Source organism: Salvelinus namaycush, chromosome 3, assembly GCF_016432855.1.
Source record: "Salvelinus namaycush isolate Seneca chromosome 3, SaNama_1.0, whole genome shotgun sequence".
In the NCBI taxonomy this organism is placed as follows: domain Eukaryota; kingdom Metazoa; phylum Chordata; class Actinopteri; order Salmoniformes; family Salmonidae; genus Salvelinus; species Salvelinus namaycush.
This window is the reverse complement of record NC_052309.1, coordinates 2,795,375-2,812,796: the sequence shown is the minus strand read 5'-3', so window position 1 is coordinate 2,812,796 and position 17,422 is coordinate 2,795,375. Positions and strand designations below refer to the sequence as shown.

At 44.1% G+C, this 17,422-nt stretch overlaps 1 protein-coding gene across 1 annotated transcript in view; it reads right to left on the bottom strand.

Moving 5' to 3' along the window:
• ptpn13 (protein tyrosine phosphatase non-receptor type 13) overlaps positions 1–17,422 on the bottom strand; it is a 117,645-nt gene that overhangs the window by 33,306 nt on the left and 66,917 nt on the right. The window contains exons 10-21 of the mRNA XM_038989535.1: positions 13,251–13,476; positions 12,894–12,968; positions 12,257–12,431; positions 10,992–11,142; positions 8,712–8,850; positions 8,347–8,499; positions 7,742–7,924; positions 7,031–7,193; positions 6,630–6,781; positions 6,368–6,514; positions 6,036–6,175; positions 1,420–1,529 (exon numbers count right to left, since the gene is read on the bottom strand). Of these exons, the coding sequence (XP_038845463.1) occupies positions 1,420–1,529; positions 6,036–6,175; positions 6,368–6,514; positions 6,630–6,781; positions 7,031–7,193; positions 7,742–7,924; positions 8,347–8,499; positions 8,712–8,850; positions 10,992–11,142; positions 12,257–12,431; positions 12,894–12,968; positions 13,251–13,476 (1,814 nt within the window). The remainder of the gene's footprint in view (positions 1–1,419; positions 1,530–6,035; positions 6,176–6,367; positions 6,515–6,629; positions 6,782–7,030; positions 7,194–7,741; positions 7,925–8,346; positions 8,500–8,711; positions 8,851–10,991; positions 11,143–12,256; positions 12,432–12,893; positions 12,969–13,250; positions 13,477–17,422) is intronic.

Here is a 17,422-nt window from a genome sequence, read left to right as displayed (position 1 = left end):
CGCATTCTCTCCGGTCTAGTCACAGAGACTGATGTAACACATTGCCCTGCTCTCTAACTGGGAGCAGCCTGTATGTATGACGTAGTGAAGAGGTTTAAACAGGCTGATCGCTTTAGCACATCTATATATCACTGTCATCCAGCGCAACAGAAGCAGTGTGTGTGTGTGTGTGTGTGTGTGTGTGTGTGTGTGTGTTGGCCAGTGGCTAATGGGAGTTAACACAGGCTAAGCTAGGGTAAAAGATCACGATACATTCTGGTGCCAAGCATGAGGCTATTCAACTGGGGAGCCCTGGTCCAATTTAGTGCACTATATAGGGAATAGGGTGCCATTTTGGCCACACATGGGGAACAGAAGCCAGAGTTCTGGAACTCTACCAATGAGACTTAGTGTTGTTGCAGTTACTTACCCCTATATAACTAAGGCTAAATGCAGCTAAAAACCCACACTCACTAGACCGACAAGTGTCCCAAATGGCACCCTATTCCCTTTATAGGACTATAAAGGGAATAGGGTAGTAGTGGACTATAAAATAGTGGACTAACGGGAATAGGGTAGTAGTGGACTATAAAATAGTGGACTAACGGGAATAGGGTAGTAGTGGACTATAAAATAGTGGACTAACGGGAATAGGGTAGTAGTGGACTATAAAATAGTGGACTAACGGGAATAGGGTAGTAGTGGACTATAAAATAGTGGACTAACGGGAATAGGGTAGTAGTGGACTATAGGGAATAGGGTAGTAGTGGACTATAAAATAGTGGACTAACGGGAATAGGGTAGTAGTGGACTATAAAATAGTGGACTAACGGGAATAGGGTAGTAGTGGACTATAAAATAGTGGACTAACGGGAATAGGGTAGTAGTGGACTATAGGGAATAGGGTAGTAGTGGACTATAGGGAATAGGGTAGTAGTGGACTATAAAATAGTGGACTAACGGGAATAGGGTAGTAGTGGACTATAGGGAATAGGGTATTAGTGCACTATAAAATAGTGGACTAACGGGAATAGGGTAGTAGTGGACTATAGGGAATAGGGTATTAGTGCACTATAAAGCAGTGCACTATAAAGGGAATAGGATGCCATTTAGGATGAAAACAATAGCTTGTTGAGAATGAGACAGAGCCCAAGGAGAACCTCCTGCCGGCGCCAGTCAGGGAGACAGGCGCCAACGCCAGTCAGTGAGACAGGCGCTGACGCTAGTCAGAGCTCACACCTGGAAAGGGAACAAACAAGTATGGTATGCCTACCTGAATACAAGAAACATCCTCACATGGTTACTAGACATAACACATGGCGTTGGACAATGTTCACAGACAGACAGTGTTGGCACTGCCAAGGCCAATGTCAAAGCAAACAACCAAAAACAGAAAGACAAGCACAGCATGTCTCATAGCAACCAGAAAAAGACCCTGACCTACGACATCAGCATGTCCCGTCTCTTCCACGGAGGAGGAGTCAGACTCTTTCTGGAAGCTCTTAAGACTCCAGGCGGTGCTGCCGTGCGATGCTGAGGAGCCAAACCTTCTGTTGAGGAGAGAGGGAGAGAGAGAAGAGAGAGAGGAAGGAAAGAGAAAGAGCATTAACACCCTTCTACAGGGCCTCTACAGAGCATGATCTTTCTGTTACTATTCAATCCAGGGGGGGGGGGGGGCAAACTGATCTGGGACAGCCCAAACTATACTGCTGTATTAAAAGAGAAAGTCTTAGGATAGAACTAAATCCATATTCAGATGGTAGTTAACAATCTGTCGAAGCAAAAACAACAGAGAGACTGTGGCTGAATACAACAAACCCCTTCACTAATTAACATGATGTTAATATGAAGCCCTGTTCTAGTCTATGGGTCAGAACCAAACACATTTTTAAGAACAGAGCAGAACGTCTTTCCATTCCAAAAAAGCCTCAAAACAAAATTCGGTGGGAGGAAGATACGAGGGAAGACAAAGTACTGTCAACTCAGCACTGAAGCAGAAAGGCCCTCCCTCGCCTCTCCTCCCCTAGAGGGCTAATTAAACACATGACGAGAACACCCACTGATCCACAGACAAAGGAATGAAGAGACATTACATAGTAAAGAGTCTTCTGTGATGCTGAAGGTAGGCAACCCCTGCCCTGCTCTAAGGTCAACTCAGTCCAGTGGCGACCCGTCATTCAGGACAGAGGCCCACCTGTTTTGAGTCCCACATTTTTTGCCTATTTTGCAAAGTTATTTTGGCATTAATACGTGTCACATATCAGTTTTCAAACAACGTAAAAAAGAATAATTAATAAAGCCCTGCATACAAACATGGTCTCTTTTTCATTTTCTTGAGTAAGGCAGCTCCAAAATGCAGGTGTTTCAGCCTAGCTCAGTGCTTTCTGTGGTGGTGGGGCAGCCAGCGGAAAATGTGTAGCGTAGGGGTTGGTAATGTTCTCTAGTTGCGCTGTGATTGGCTCAGTGTTCTGTCACTCATGGGGACACTAAGTCACTGCCAAATCTAAGGGTAGAGCTAGAAAATTCAAGCCCTTTAGGTGCTGCCATAGAGTTACATTAGAAGTGCACATCGGCCATTGAACATAAACATTACACAATAAGTTGGAAATCATAAATTCAACAATGAGTGGTTTGGAAGGAATCAGTGGCTATCTGCAAGCACTGCAAAGCAATCAATAGCCTGCTATTCAGTGGAGTGGGTGTGGTCCCAATTCTCTCTAGGGGGCAGTATTCGGAAGTTTGGATGACTGAGGTGCCCAAAGTAAACTGCCTGTTACTCAGGCCCAGAAGCTAGGATATGCATATGCATGGCAGTATTCGATAGAAAACACTCTAAAGTTTCTAAAACCGTTAAAATAACATCTGTGAGTATAACAGACCTGATTTGTCAGGCAAAACCCCGGGCACAATCCATCCAGGGGGGGGAAAAATTGAGGTCATTGGATTTTCTAATGCTTTTCTATGGGAAACCTGATTTATTAGGACCCAGATTGCAGTTCCTATGGCTTCCACTAGATGTCAACAGTCGTTAGAAATTGTTCAATGTTTTTTGTGGGGGGAAATTAAGAAGTGATCGTATTCTTTGTAAGTGTCACTCAGGTGGACTCTAGTCTTTTGGTGCGCGTGAACGACTGTGCGCTCCGTGTTGTTTTTCTCCGGTATTGGAAACAGTTTATTCCATCTTAAATTTTATCGATTATTTACATTTTAGGGTACCTGAGGTTGGATTAGAAATGTTGTTTGAAATGTTTGGACCAAGTTTACAGGTAACTTATTAGATACTTTTTAATCATGTTGGGCGAGTTGGAACCGGTGTATTTCTGAATCAAACGCGCCAAATAAATGGACATTTTGGGGATATAAAGAAGGAATTTATCGAACAAAACGACCATTCATTGTGTAACTGAAACATTTGGGATTGCAAAAAGATGAAGATCTTCAAAGGTAAGCGATTTACTTTATTGCTATTTCTGACTTTCGTTATGCATCTGTTTGGTTGGAAAATGGTTTATGCTTTCGTATGCGGGGCGCTGTCCTCAGATAATCGCATGATGTGCTTTCGCCGTAAAGCCTTTTGAAATCTGACACAGCGGCTGGATTAACAAGAAGTTTAGCTTTATTTTGATGTATGACACTTGTATTTTCATGAAAGTTAAATATTTATATTTCTGTAATTTGAATTTCGTGCTCTGCAATTTCACCGGATGTTGTCAAATCTATCCCGTTAACGGGATTTGATCGTTAAGAAGTTTTTAAGTGTCTCTTTTCCAAACTTAAAATGATAAACATTCAACATTGGCCATGCTGTCAATCCAGCATGATTTCTGCCGTGCTCAAAACAACTTAACTCAGAACTGGGAAATCTGATTTCAGTGAGTTCAAGACAACTGGGAACTCAGGGGAAAAAACGAACTCCGACTGCGAAAATACGTTTTGAACGGTCATCCAACTCGAAATTGTAAGTCGGGAACTCGGGCGTCTTTCTAGAGCTAGTACCTGAAGATCACTGACATTATCATGATTGGACCTTGTTCCCACCCCCCTAAGAGTTCCCAGTTGTCTTGAAAGCACCATAAATTCAGAGAATACCAGACTTTGATTACAAAATTTGCCCACGAAGGACCGCCGCACCACCTTCCTGTTCAAGTGACCACAACAAGGTGAGTCCAAAAATGTATTATATGCTGCATAAATTACATAATATGCCAGGGAGATATGTATACTGTAGCTAAGAAAGTAATACTAAGTGTATGTTGTGTAGTAAGTTGTTAGTAGCCTCACCCTAATAAGTTGGTCTATTTTCCCCTCTTAATTTCACCTACTGTTCTGACTTGGTGGTGCACATGTAGCCTAAAGCCTGTTTTAGAGAAATGTAATCATTGAATTTTGTAAGAGCTTTCATTGTCTGCTTATACGCCCCCTTTATTTATCCTACGCTTCTGACTTGGTGTACAGGGAGAACACTATTGCCCATGTTCTGAATTCTGGCGCTGTACATTTCAAAAGTGCTGAACAAATCGTTATATCGACTACGTCCATCCTAGCTCGCGCATTAGTGCCTTAATCGAAATTACGGATGGCCTCTTACCCGCTTGTCGTCCTCTTATGCCATAGTTTGTACATCTCAATAGTCAGTAGAAACCACATTTGTTTAAGTCAGCCATTTCAGCTATGTTTTTTTTTTAAAGCAGTAAAAGAGGCTGAATGAACTGCTTCACTGCCAGACAAAGCTCCACTCCACTGTAGCAGTGGTAATGTGTTGGGACTGCAGTTGGGAGTCTGCAGTTGGGAATCTGCAGTTGGGACAGCTTTATATGTAGGCCCTAACAGTTTGTGGGCACCGTTTGTCACCGTTATAGTGCACTTAATGTATTGTTTAATGTTGTGACTTTGCTGGCACTCATCCCCCCCATTAGCTTTTTTGTTTGTTTGCCCCACCAAGATGAATGTTAGAAATGGCCCCCGGCTCAGTCAGGACGACACAGTGCTGTCTGCTGCAATAATAACCTTCTTTATTCAAAAGCTCGGGCTGTTTCTATGGAGCACCAAAACATTGCCTGACAAAGTCAGATTCTGCTTTCAATGAAGAGTAAGCTGGAGAAGGAAGCAGAACACATGAAAAGAGCTGGGATTGGCCTGGCAGGTAGCCTAGTGGTTAGGGCGTTGGGCCAGTAACCGAAATGATGCTGGATCGAATCCCCGAGCTGACAAGATAAACATCTGTCGTTCTGCCCCTGAACAAGGCAGTTAACCCACTGTTCCCCGGTAGGCCGTCATTGTAAAAAAGAATTTGTTCTTAACTGACTTGCCTAGTTAAAAAAAAGTTAAATACAATAAAAGTTTTGTTATTGACTAAGCATTTCACTGTTAGTCTACACCTGTTGTTTACAAAGCATGTGACTAATAAAATGTGATGATTTGATTAGACCCAAAAATGTGTCACGACTTCCAAAGCCGGTCCCTCTCCTTGTTCGGGTGGTGTTCGGCGGTCGACGTCACCGACCTTCTAGCCATCATTGATCCATTTTTCCTTTTCCATTGGTTTTGTCTTGTCTTCCTACACACCTGGTTCCAATCCCATTCATTATCCTGTTGTGTATTTAACCCTCTGTTTCCCCTCATGTCCTTATCAGATATTGTTTGTTGTAAGTAGGTGTGTTATTTGTTCTTCGTGTGTTATTTTGTTCTGGTGTGTTATTTTGTTCTGGTGTGTTATTTTGTTCTGGTGTGTTATTTTGTTCTGGTGTGTTATTTTGGTCTGGTGTGTTATTTTGGTCTGGTGTGCGACGGGTTTTGCACCCTATTATGATATTTTTGTATACTTTGGTTTTCGGAGGATTTTTGAATGTTTATTAAACAGCTCCGTTTTTTAGTTCATTCTCCTGCGCCTGACTTCGCATTACAACATGCCATTTTCCAAAATGTTTTATCGTTATGGTAACATATACCGTAATCCATCTTCTAAATCAATATCAGGGAAGTGTTTTGGATCATCGGATGGTCTCTCCCTTTAACTAAAGAGGCTTAGGTGAGCACTTAAGGTATAGGTGACTCACCTATCCTGCTGGTAAGCTACAGAGATGGAGTCTGTGTCTGAGCTGGCTCGGTGGTGGCAGTCCAGGAGCTGGGCATGGTTCACAGCAGACTGAGACTGGCTGTTGAAGGAGACTGCACGGTGCTCTGGAGATTCAGGCACCTGGATAGAGCCATACATGGATAGATAAATATTTTAATAGCTACTTAGATGGAACTTTATTTATCTCAGATGGGAAAATGTCATACAACAGTAGATAAAAACACGCACAACAAAAATAATAAAATACATAGTCAGGAGCCATAAGAAGTGCCATAGACATCCATAAGACAGCATGATTAAATGGCATCATACCTGGCCCAGGTTGTGGTGTGATCTGCTCATCATTAGCCGGGCATTGGAAGGGTGGTGGTGGTGGGGGCCGAGGCCGGAGTTGAACCCAGGGAAGAGCACCTCTTCCTGGGCATGGAGCCGGCCGCCAGGAGCCTTGTTCAGGGCCACCTGAGATAAAACGTTTTTCACAAAAAATGGATGTAATTAAAACTACACACCAAAAAGAACATAGAGGAACTGGGGATTGGACCGGGGATTTCTAAAGATGTAAAACATCAATTACCTCTGAGTAGGAAATCCTCTTCAGGTCTGAGTCTGAGTGTGCGGAGCGGGCTGAGGAGCTAGGGGTCAGGCTGGCAGAGCTCACGGCCCTCCCCATCCCCTCCACCCCCCCCTGGCCCAGAGAGTACTGCAGGAGGTTCAGTGGAGAGTTCTCTGTGGAACAGGGAGAAGTACCAGGTAGGATATTATGACAAGACATTATCAGAGGGTCTTAAATGCTAAATCTTATACAATAATTCATATAACTGAAGTGTCAAGTAAAGGTTAACTAAAATGTATGTCTCCACCCCATAAGTAGGTCTAACAGAATCAGTTAAATTGTTCTATTGTTTAGGATGAGGACATGTGACAAAGCTCATGTAGACATGCTGTAGTTAAGTTCACCACCTCCCTCTGTCTCACCTAAGTCCTGCAGCTCCTGGTTGTTCTGTCGGGCCTTCGTCTGGAGGTGGAACTTGTGCTGAGCAGAGCAAAGGCACAGCAGGTACTGACAGGTCTTGTTGCTGTCTGTCTGGAACAGGTGTTTAATCCCGTCTGACGTGTTCTGAAGACAGATCTTCTTCTTCTGCAGAGAAACGGAAGGATAAGAAAAGTGAGTGAGAGAAATACAACAGAAAAAAAATTGCATTCCATGAGTGATGGAGAAATGTTTACAAAGCAATGCAGAAGAAACAGGGTACATTTCCAGTGAGTGAGAGAAACATTACACCAGACTAGAGGCTTCACTTTTATCATTTATAGACTAAGTCTTTTGAAATGTTGAGATTAATTAACATATTGGATTTATAGAGCACCTAGTTGAAAGCCTTTAACATAAGTACCTCATCGTCCCCCACACAACATGTCTATTAAAAGGGGCGGCAGAAAGCCTAGTGGTTAGAGCGTTGGACCAGTAACCGAAAGGTTTCTGGATCGAATCCAGAGGTAAAGGTAAAAGGTAAAAAAAAAACTGTAATTCTGCCCCTGAACAAAGCAGTTAACCCACTGTTCATAGGCTGTCATTGTAAATAAGAATTTGTCCTTAACTGACTTGCCTGGTTAAATAAAATTTAAATAAAACGATTTAATGATGGAATTGAACTCTGCTTGGAGTTCAGAGTGCAATACACTTACTGTGAAAGAAATCTTCTTGGTTTCTCTCCAGGGGAACCTTAGTACTGGGGTTCTGTTTCCATTCAGGACCTCAAAGATGAGGACACCCTTGGAGAAGACCCCTAGCATGATACCTGTCTGGGACCGCTTCTCAGGGAGGACACGGTGGAAGTGAACCCCGTACTCTGTCAGCCTCTGGCTCGCCTTCAGGAAAGAAAACAGGATAAAAGGAGTCTTTAAAACTCAAAAACAGGGATCAATCATAATTACGATCACCATAACGTTTCCACCCCCTTGACGTTACAGCATCTTTACGTCATTTGACATAGTAGTTCAATCACGCCATCTTGAAGCCTGGTCCCAGATCTGTTATCAAGTTGGAAAGATAGAACAAACAGATCTGGGACCAGGCTAGGCTAGCCATCTGGGACCAGGCTAGGCTAGCCATCTGGGACCAGATTTGTTATCAAGTTGGAAAGACAGAACAAACAGATCTGGGACCAGGCTAGGCTAGCCATCTGGGACCAGGCTAGGCTAGCCATCTGGGACCAGGCTGGGCTAGCCATCTGGGACCAGGCTGGGCTAGCCATCTGGGACCAGGCTAGGCTAGCCATCTGGGCACTTACCTTGAGAAACTCAAACTCTGTCTCTGCCTCTGTGGCTCCATAGTATGTGCTGTGTAGTTTGAGCAGTTCTTCCTTGATGGAGCTCTGGTCAATATTATCCAGCACAGAGGCAGACATATAATGTTCCATTCTGAAGTACGTCTTTCCATGGAGCTAGAAGAAACAGATGGTATAATTGTAGCCCTCACATATAGGGTTGGTCGGCTTCCTGGTTCCAGATTAAGCCGACTCCTGGACTAAAAAGGCATGTTCAATGGAGAGCCTCAACTGAAATAGCTTTTTAGTCCAGGATTGGCTTAATATGGTCTAGGAAACCACCCCATTATGTCAATGTGGTAAACACTGTATAATAACTATACTACTACCTCTGCCTGGTAGTCACCAAACTCTGCCTGAAGAGCCAGGGACGCCAGGAGCATGGAATTCTCCATGTCACAGCACACCCTCTCCTCCAAGATATCCTTCCTCAGCTGCAAGTAGTACTGGTGTTTTGTCATGGTGTGTCTGGAGTGGAGCACAGTATTGATACTTTATTCTGAAGCAGGCTATTGTTGTTTAACCAAGGGCTTGTTTCACTTCAGCTAAAGGCTTTGACTAACCTGGTCCCAGATCTGTTTGTGCTGTATAGTCCTATTGGTTGTTGCCATGCTTGGCACAGATCTGAGATCAGGGTCCATATTATGATGATTTATTTAGAATTCAAGGCACACTTAACCAGCATGTCTACCACAGCATTCTTTATTATAGTAACAATAAAAACCCTTGAATGAGTAAGTGTGTCCAAACTTTTGACTGGTACTATATATATACAGTAAGTCAAAAGTTTGGACACATACAGTGCCAGTCAAAAGTTTGGACACACCTACTCAAAGGTTTTTCTACATATATTGCATCATGTAGTAAACAAAAAAAGTTCTCAACAAATCAAAATATATTTATATTTGAGATTCTTCAAAGTAGCCACCCTTTGCCTTAACAGCTTTGCGCACTCTTGGCATTCTCTTAACCAGGTTCTCCTGGAATGCTTTTACAACAGTCTTGAAGGAGTTCCCACATATGCTGAGCACTTGTTGGCTGCTTTTCCTTCACTCTGCGGTCTAACTCATCCCAACCCATCTCAATTGGGTTGAGGTCGGGTGATTGTGGAGGCCAGGTCATCTGATGCAGCCCTCCATCGCTCTCCTTCTTGGTCAAATAGCCCTTACACAGCCTGGAGGTGTGTTGGGTCAATGTCCTGTTGAAAAACAAATGATAGTCCCACAAAGCGCAAACCAGATGGGATGGCATGTTGCTGCAGAATGCAAGCACCCCCACACCATCACACTTCCTCCTCCATGCTTCACGGTGGGAACCACATATGCAGACATCATCCGTTCACCTACTATTCATCTCACAAAGACACGGCGGTTGGAACCAACAATCTCACATTTGGACTCATCAGACCAAAGGAAATATTTCTACTGGTCTAATGTCCATTGCTTGTGTTTCTTGGCCCAAGCAAGTCTCTTCTTCTTATTGGTGTCCTTCAGTAGTGGTTTCTTTGCAGCAATTCAACCATGAAGGCCTGATTCACGCAGTCTCCTCTGAACAGTTGATGTTGAGATGTGTCTGTTACTTGAACTCTGAAGCATTCATTTGGGCTGTAATTTCTGAGGCTGGTATCTCTAATTAACTTATCCTCTGCAGCAGAGGTAACTCTGGGTCTTCCTTTCCTGGGGTGGTCCTCATGAGAGCTAGTTTCATCACAGCACTTGATTTGTTTTTCCGACTGCACTTGAAGAAACTTTCAAAGTTATTGAAATTTTACTGATTGACTGACCTTTAGGTCTTAAAGCAAAGAGAAACGACAGTCCATTACTTATTTGAGCTGTTCTTGCCATAATATGGACTTGGGCTATCTTCCGTATACCACCGCTACCTCATCACAACTGATTGGCTCAAACGCATGAAGGAAAGAAACTCAACAAATTCACTTTTAACAAGGCACACCTGTTAATTGAAATGCATTCCAGGAGACTACCTCATGAAGCTGGTTGAGAGAATGCCAAGAGTGTGCAAAGCTCTCATCAAGGCAAAGGGTGGCTACTTTGAAGAATCTCAAATATATTTTGATTTGTTGAACACTTGATTACTACATGATCCCATGTGTCTTATTTCATAGTTTTGATGTCTTCACTATTATTCCACAATGTAGAAAATAATAAAAAATGAAGGAAAACAATTGAGTAGATGTGTCCAAACTTTTGACTGGTACTGTATATATGTGCCATTTAGCAGGCTCTTTTATTCAAAGCGAATTACAGTCATGCGTGCGTACATTTTACATATGGTTGTTCACGGGAATCGAACCCACTATCCTGACGTTGCAAGAGTCATGCTCGACCAATAAAGGCAAAAGCGATCCTAGATTTAGCATTTCTATTCTGTGATGCTTCATGAATAATGGCCGAACTCCACTGACAGGAAGTGGGCAGAACATGTTTCCATTGTCTTACTTTATGGAGGACAGGGCCTGTCCCGGAGTAAGAGTGGGGAATCAGGTCCCCTTCTCTCCATGTCTTCGTAATCATTATTTATCTAAAATGTCAAACTGCTCCTTGATCATCACTCATACTCTGAGAAGATGAATAGCCCCATGGTCTTACTGTATGAGGTTGACATCATCCACAAAGAACTTGATGCGTAGGAATAGGTTAAACTGGATGTCTGGTTTCTTCTTCTTGGGTTCTTCCTTCCACCCCTCAGGAGCAACTTTGGACAGCTTGGCATCGGGATCAATGAAGAAGAACTCATTGTCTAGATAAAAGAGACACAGAGGGAGGGAGAGGAGGGTGAGGGGAGAGAGTAGGAGGCGGGAGGGCGCAGGGAGAGGAGGTGAGAGGGAGAGAGTAGGAGGCGGGAGGGCGCAGGGAGAGGAGGTGAGAGGGAGAGAGTAGGAGGCGGGAGGGCGCAGGGAGAGGAGGTGAGAGGGAGAGATGCAGCAGGGAGGGAGGAGAGATGAGAGGAGGAAGTAGAGGGAGGGAACGATGCAGCAGGGAGTGAGGAGAGAGGAGGAGGGGGGAAAGGAGGAGTGGGGAGAGTGAGAGAGAGCGATAACATAGGAATAAGTCAGAATGAGCTGGACACTTGCAGACACACTGAAAATAACTAAGAAACTTGCAGTCAGAAAGTAGGCAGGAAAATCAACAAGTGTCTAGATTCTGGTTTATAACAGACAACAGGAGGGCAGAAGAGCGCAAACCCAGCAGGAGCAGATTGGTCATATGATGGGCTGGCCCATTATTTTGTTGAGTGGGCTGGTCGAAATTGATATGCACAAAATACAAATTTCTAAAGGTTCTACTAATCTATAATGATACTTTGGCTGACCCCTCTACCAAGATGGGCAGGACCGGTTTTCTGATAGCGCAGCCTAAGGTCACATAAACTCACATTCAAAGTCAAACACAGAATCAGCAAAGAGAGCTGCTCCGACTCATCAGTTAGACAGCCAAGATCATGAAAAACGGTAAGGTTGCCTATAAATGTAGAAAGAGCACATTCTACGTTGTCACCTCACTCAAAACATCGTTTTTTGGGGGGGAGGGGAGGGGCTTAAAAGCATGATTTGTTCAAACAGTAAAGTGCATTATCCTCCATGATTTCTGTAATGAAAGTGTCTTCCCAGCCCTTCGCCTGCTGCTGTAATGAGCAAGCCTCTCTACTCTCCCCGCATACGTTCCAGAGAAAAACGCGTTCTGATCATATAACATTTCAAAATGCAACTGCGGGAAAAGTTGCCGCCGCATGCAGGGATGTGGGCTGGTGTGGTTAAAATGTCATTGCCGAATTCTTGTCCCAGTCGGCCCCTGACACACACACACACACACACACACACACACACAGGATGAACCCTCCACCCATACCATACCTGTGAGGCAGGCCAGGCCGAAGAGGTGGTGCTCCACCAGTCCAATGTGAGCGACCACCATGTCCAACACATCCTTACACACAGCCTTGATGTCACAGCTCAGCTCCAGCTTCTGGCCGGTCAGCAGAACCACCCCCACCTTCCTCTGGACCTCATCCAGCTTCCCACGCTTGTTCTGGGGGAGAGAGATGACACGGGACAGAAGAGAGATAGAAAGGGGTAATTTAGGGTGAGACATGGGATAGGAGCGGGCCATTACATTGCCCTGTACCAGGAGGGGGCCAGTACATTGCCCTGTACCAGGAGGGGGCCAGTACATTACACTGACCACCAGACCTGGGATCTCTCCTCTCCAGAGCGGATTATTTATTTGTATTTTTATAGTTTGAGACAGTTTGATTGAGCATGCCTGGAGGTTCTAGGTAGGCAGGGTTTCATTGGTTCCATTATAGCCAGGCCAGCTCAATCAAGCAGAGATAAATGATTCAAAATGAAAGATTTCTGTTTGAACCCAGAGCTAGAGGAGAGGTTAGGATGTATTCCACTACACTGACATAACCCTCACTCCCACAACCACCGGGCTAGAAATCAGTCTGCTCCACTAGTACCCCATCTGAAACACCTTGAGGAGTCTCACCATTATTGACGAGGGAACCGTCAAGGCAACACATGGCTCGCTGTTCATCTTCACAAATTCAGGACCAAAGAAATTCTGCAATAGGAATGAGAGACAGAGTAAGAAGAGGTTACACACACAGACTGCACCATGTCGTGCTGTAAAAATGTTAGGCCTACTTGTTCTCACTATCTAAAAATCACACCAGCAGCCATTTCACAAAGAGACAGCTTTGGTTTAGATCTAGTGTAGGCCTGAGATGTAGGTAGGCCACCTTAGGTCTGCTATGCGGTAGGCTACCTTAGGTCTGCTACGCGGTAGGCTACCTTAGGTCTGCTATGCGGTAGGCTACCTTAGGTCTGCTATGCGGTAGGCTACCTTAGGTTTGCGGTGGTGTGGTAGCGTTGCATTGAGAGGGTCCCGGAGGTCCAGCATGGAGGTGCGTGCCAAGGGCTCATCCCCGGTGTAGAGGCTGGCTCGGGGGTCGTCCCCTGGGTATAGGGAGGCCCTGGACAGCCTGTTAGCCAGGTGAGTCTGGAGCCTCTGAACCTCTTCCTCACGTCTCTGGAGCATCAGACCCTCGTCGGCTGCACCCTCATATCGCCTGGGGAAAAACAGATTGAAATGTACAACAGAACGGACACGATGGATTCCATACTATACATTGCAGACATTCATATGTGTGCAGCCCCTTCATACAGCCTGCATGGGGAGGACATAGAAAAAAGATGCATAGAACTGCCATGATTACTTACTCTACATGACCTAGACAAGCATTTACACCGAGTGTACAAAAACATTAAGAACACCTTCCTAATATTGAGTTGCTCTTCCGAATATCCTTGTTTCGTCAGGGCTTGGACTCTACAGGGATGCTGGGTGGTGGACCATTCTTGATACACACGGGAAACTGTTGAGCGTGAAAAACCCAGCAGCGTTGCAGTTCTTGACACAAACCGGTGCGCCTGGCACCTACTACCATACCCTGTTCAAAGGCACCTACATTTTTTGTCTTGCCCATTCACCCTCTGAATGGCACACACACACAAGCCATGTTTCAATTGTCTCAGGGCTTAAAAATCCTTCTTTAACCCGTCTCCTCCCCTTCATCTACACTGATTAAAGTGGATTTAACAAGTGACATCAATAAGGGACCAGAGCTCTCACCTGGTGTTCCTTGGGCGCCGTCAATGTCGATTAAGGCACTCCTCCGCAACCCTCTGATGCAGAGAGGTTGGGTTAAACGCGGAAGACACATTTGAATGTATTCAGTTGAACAACTGACTAGGTATCCCCCTTTCCCTTTCACCTGGTCAGTCGGTCATGGAAAGAGTAGGTGTTCTTAATGTTTTTAACACTCAGTGTATGTTCTACATTAGACATTTCTATCCAGACACTGTCAGTCAGCAACATGGTGACAAAGTTAAATGCCTGAGAAAGGTTGTGTATTGTCCTAATTATGCATTCATTGGATTTTTGACAAGCTATGTCAAGGAGATTTATTTTAGATGTGGAAAAACCCGAAATTCAAGTCTTTCATGGATGTGATACGGCCCTGTCTGCTTAATGCCAAACTGAAGCTTAGACATAAATCTAAAGCACAAGAACATAACAGTGCATTTGGAAAGTTTTCAGACCCTTTCCACTATTCCACATCTTGTGACATAAAAGACTTAATCTAAAATTGATTAAAATGTTTTCCGCATCAATCGACACACAATACCCCATAATGACAAAGCGAAGAGGTTTTTAGAAATGTTTGCAAAAAATATATATATATATATATAAAATATACAGAAATACCTTATTTACATAAGTATTCAGAATCTTTGCAATGAGACTCGGAATTGAGCACTAACTCCCAGTATCTCCAATCGTTAATTAATGTCACTTTGCACAGCCCAGTATCTCCTATTGTCTAATTAACACACTTCGCATGGCCCAGTATCTCCTATCGTCTAATTAACATCACTTTGCATGGCCCAAAACATTAAAACAAAAAAGGCATGAAAAAAAACGAATCATCACAACTCGTCTAAATTATACAGGGTGCACCCCTGTGTCGGTCCTCTTTGAACTATCAGCCTTCCGATGAACAGAATAACACAGTGTCTCTGTAACAGTAATTCCATACAACTTACAGTACAATGAAACATATCAAAATGCAAGGCTCTTTATGAACGCTTGAAACAATCCAAACATGACAATTTAATTCACAGTTACATCCATTTTGTCGATTCAAGTTTAATCAGTCTTCAACTCTCCTGGCTTCAGTGAGCCTAGGACTTCTGTTGGAATGTCTCTTCAAAGAGATTGCTACAGATCAGGTGTGTTTGACCACTGTGTTAGCCCACAGATGGTCAGTCATTCAAACAGTGCCATGAATGGTGATTGAGTCATCACGCTGTGCTCTCACGCTAGCCAGTCGCTAGCCAGTCACTAGTCACGAGTATCACCTTCTCTCATCATCACGCTGTGCTCTCACGCTAGCCAGTCGCTAGTCACGAGTATCACCTTCTCTCATCATCACGCTGTGCTCTCACGCTAGCCAGTCACTAGTCACGAGTATCACCTTCTCTCATCATCACGCTGTGCTCTCACGCTAGCCAGTCACTAGTCACGAGTATCACCTTCTCTCATCATCACGCTGTGCTCTCACGCTAGCCAGTCGCTAGCCAGTCACTAGTCACGAGTATCACCTTCTCTCATCATCACGCTGTGCTCTCACGCTAGCCAGTCACTAGTCACGAGTATCACCTTCTCTCATCATCACGCTGTGCTCTCACGCTAGCCAGTCACTAGTCACGAGTATCACCTTCTCTCATCATCACGCTGTGCTCTCACGCTAGCCAGTCGCTAGCCAGTCACTAGTCACGAGTATCACCTTCTTTCATTCTTCCACCACAAAAGGTTTTGTTAAGTCGTCCTAAAATCCCCCAAGCAACTAAAACATGGAGAACAGACATCTTGGTTCCATAGCAAATCTGCCTGCATCACATACATAAAACTGGATAGTTGAACATACTCCATTAACTTTATGGACATTAGGTTACTGGTTCTAGAGATGATAGATAGAGATAAACATATGAACACACACACAGGAAAGTATTCCAACCCCTTGACTTTTTCCCACATTGTTACATTACAGCCTTATTCTGAAATGGATGAAATAAAAAAAATCATCCTCAGCAATCTACACAATACCCCACAATGACAAAGCGAAAACCGGTTTCTTAATTTTTGCAAATGTATTAAAAATAAAAAACCGAAACATCGTATTTACATAAGTATTCAGACCCATTGTATTGAGACTCGACATTGAGCTCAGGTGGATCCTATTTCCATTGATCATCCTTGAGATGTTTCTACAACTTGGTTGGAGTCGACCTTGGGTAAATTCAATTGATTGGACATGATTTGGAAAAGGCACACACCTGTCTATATAAGGTCCCACTGTTGACAGTGCATGTCAGAGCAAAAACCAAGCCATGAGGTCGAATCGTGAATCGACAGGATCGTGTCGAGGCACAGATCTGGGGAAGGGTACCAAAAAATGTCTGCAGCATTGAAGCTCCCTAAGAAAACAGTGGCCTTCATCATTCTTAAATGGAAGAAGTTTGGAACCACCAAGACTCATCCTAGAGCTGGCAGCCCGAGCTGTTCGGTGAGTGTGTCGTTCCACTCTGTGGCCCGGTGCCCAAACTGTCTGCCTACACACAGGATCAATTATGAAATCAAACTGGCACTGATTAACCTACCACACGACAGCCTGCCTGCCGCCGACTGTGTATGTCACACTGATATCACACACACAGCCAGTAGCAGACTGCTGTTACCACGACAGACCCATTAACCCACTACGAGTCCCCACTGGCACCACATTCCCTTATAGTGCACTACTTTAGACCAGAGCCCTATATAGTGCACTACTTTTAACCAGAGCCCTATGGAACCCTATATAGTGCCACTACTTTTGACCAGAGACCTATAGAACCATATTCCCTCTATAGTGCACTACCTTTGACCAGAGCCCTATGGAACCCAATATAGTGCACTACTTTCAGACCAGAGCCCTATGGAACCCTATTCCCCATGTAGTGCACTACTTTAGACCAGAGCCCTATGATACCCTATTCCCTATATAGTGCACTACTTTAGACCAAAAATCTGTCGTTCTGCCCCTGAACAAGGCAGTTACCGTAGGCCGTCATTGTAAGTAAGAGTTTGTTCTTAACTGACTTGCCTAGTTTAAATAAAGGTAAAAAATAAAAGACTAGACCATAGAGCCAGGTTATACATTAACTTAACCAGCAGGGGGTGCAGGAGGGCCATAGATAAAACATCATACAGCTAATGGGTAAGGCTGCTTCAGGAAGTTAAAACATTACTCTTTAGGAAGCACACCTTACACTGGAACAGGTGTGAATAATTGAAAACGGGATGATTTACCTTCTATGATATACGTTTCCAGATTTTTATTTAACCTTTATCCTGATAAATAACTCCACTCGGACTGACGTGTTTCCATACCTTAACGACACACCTCTCCG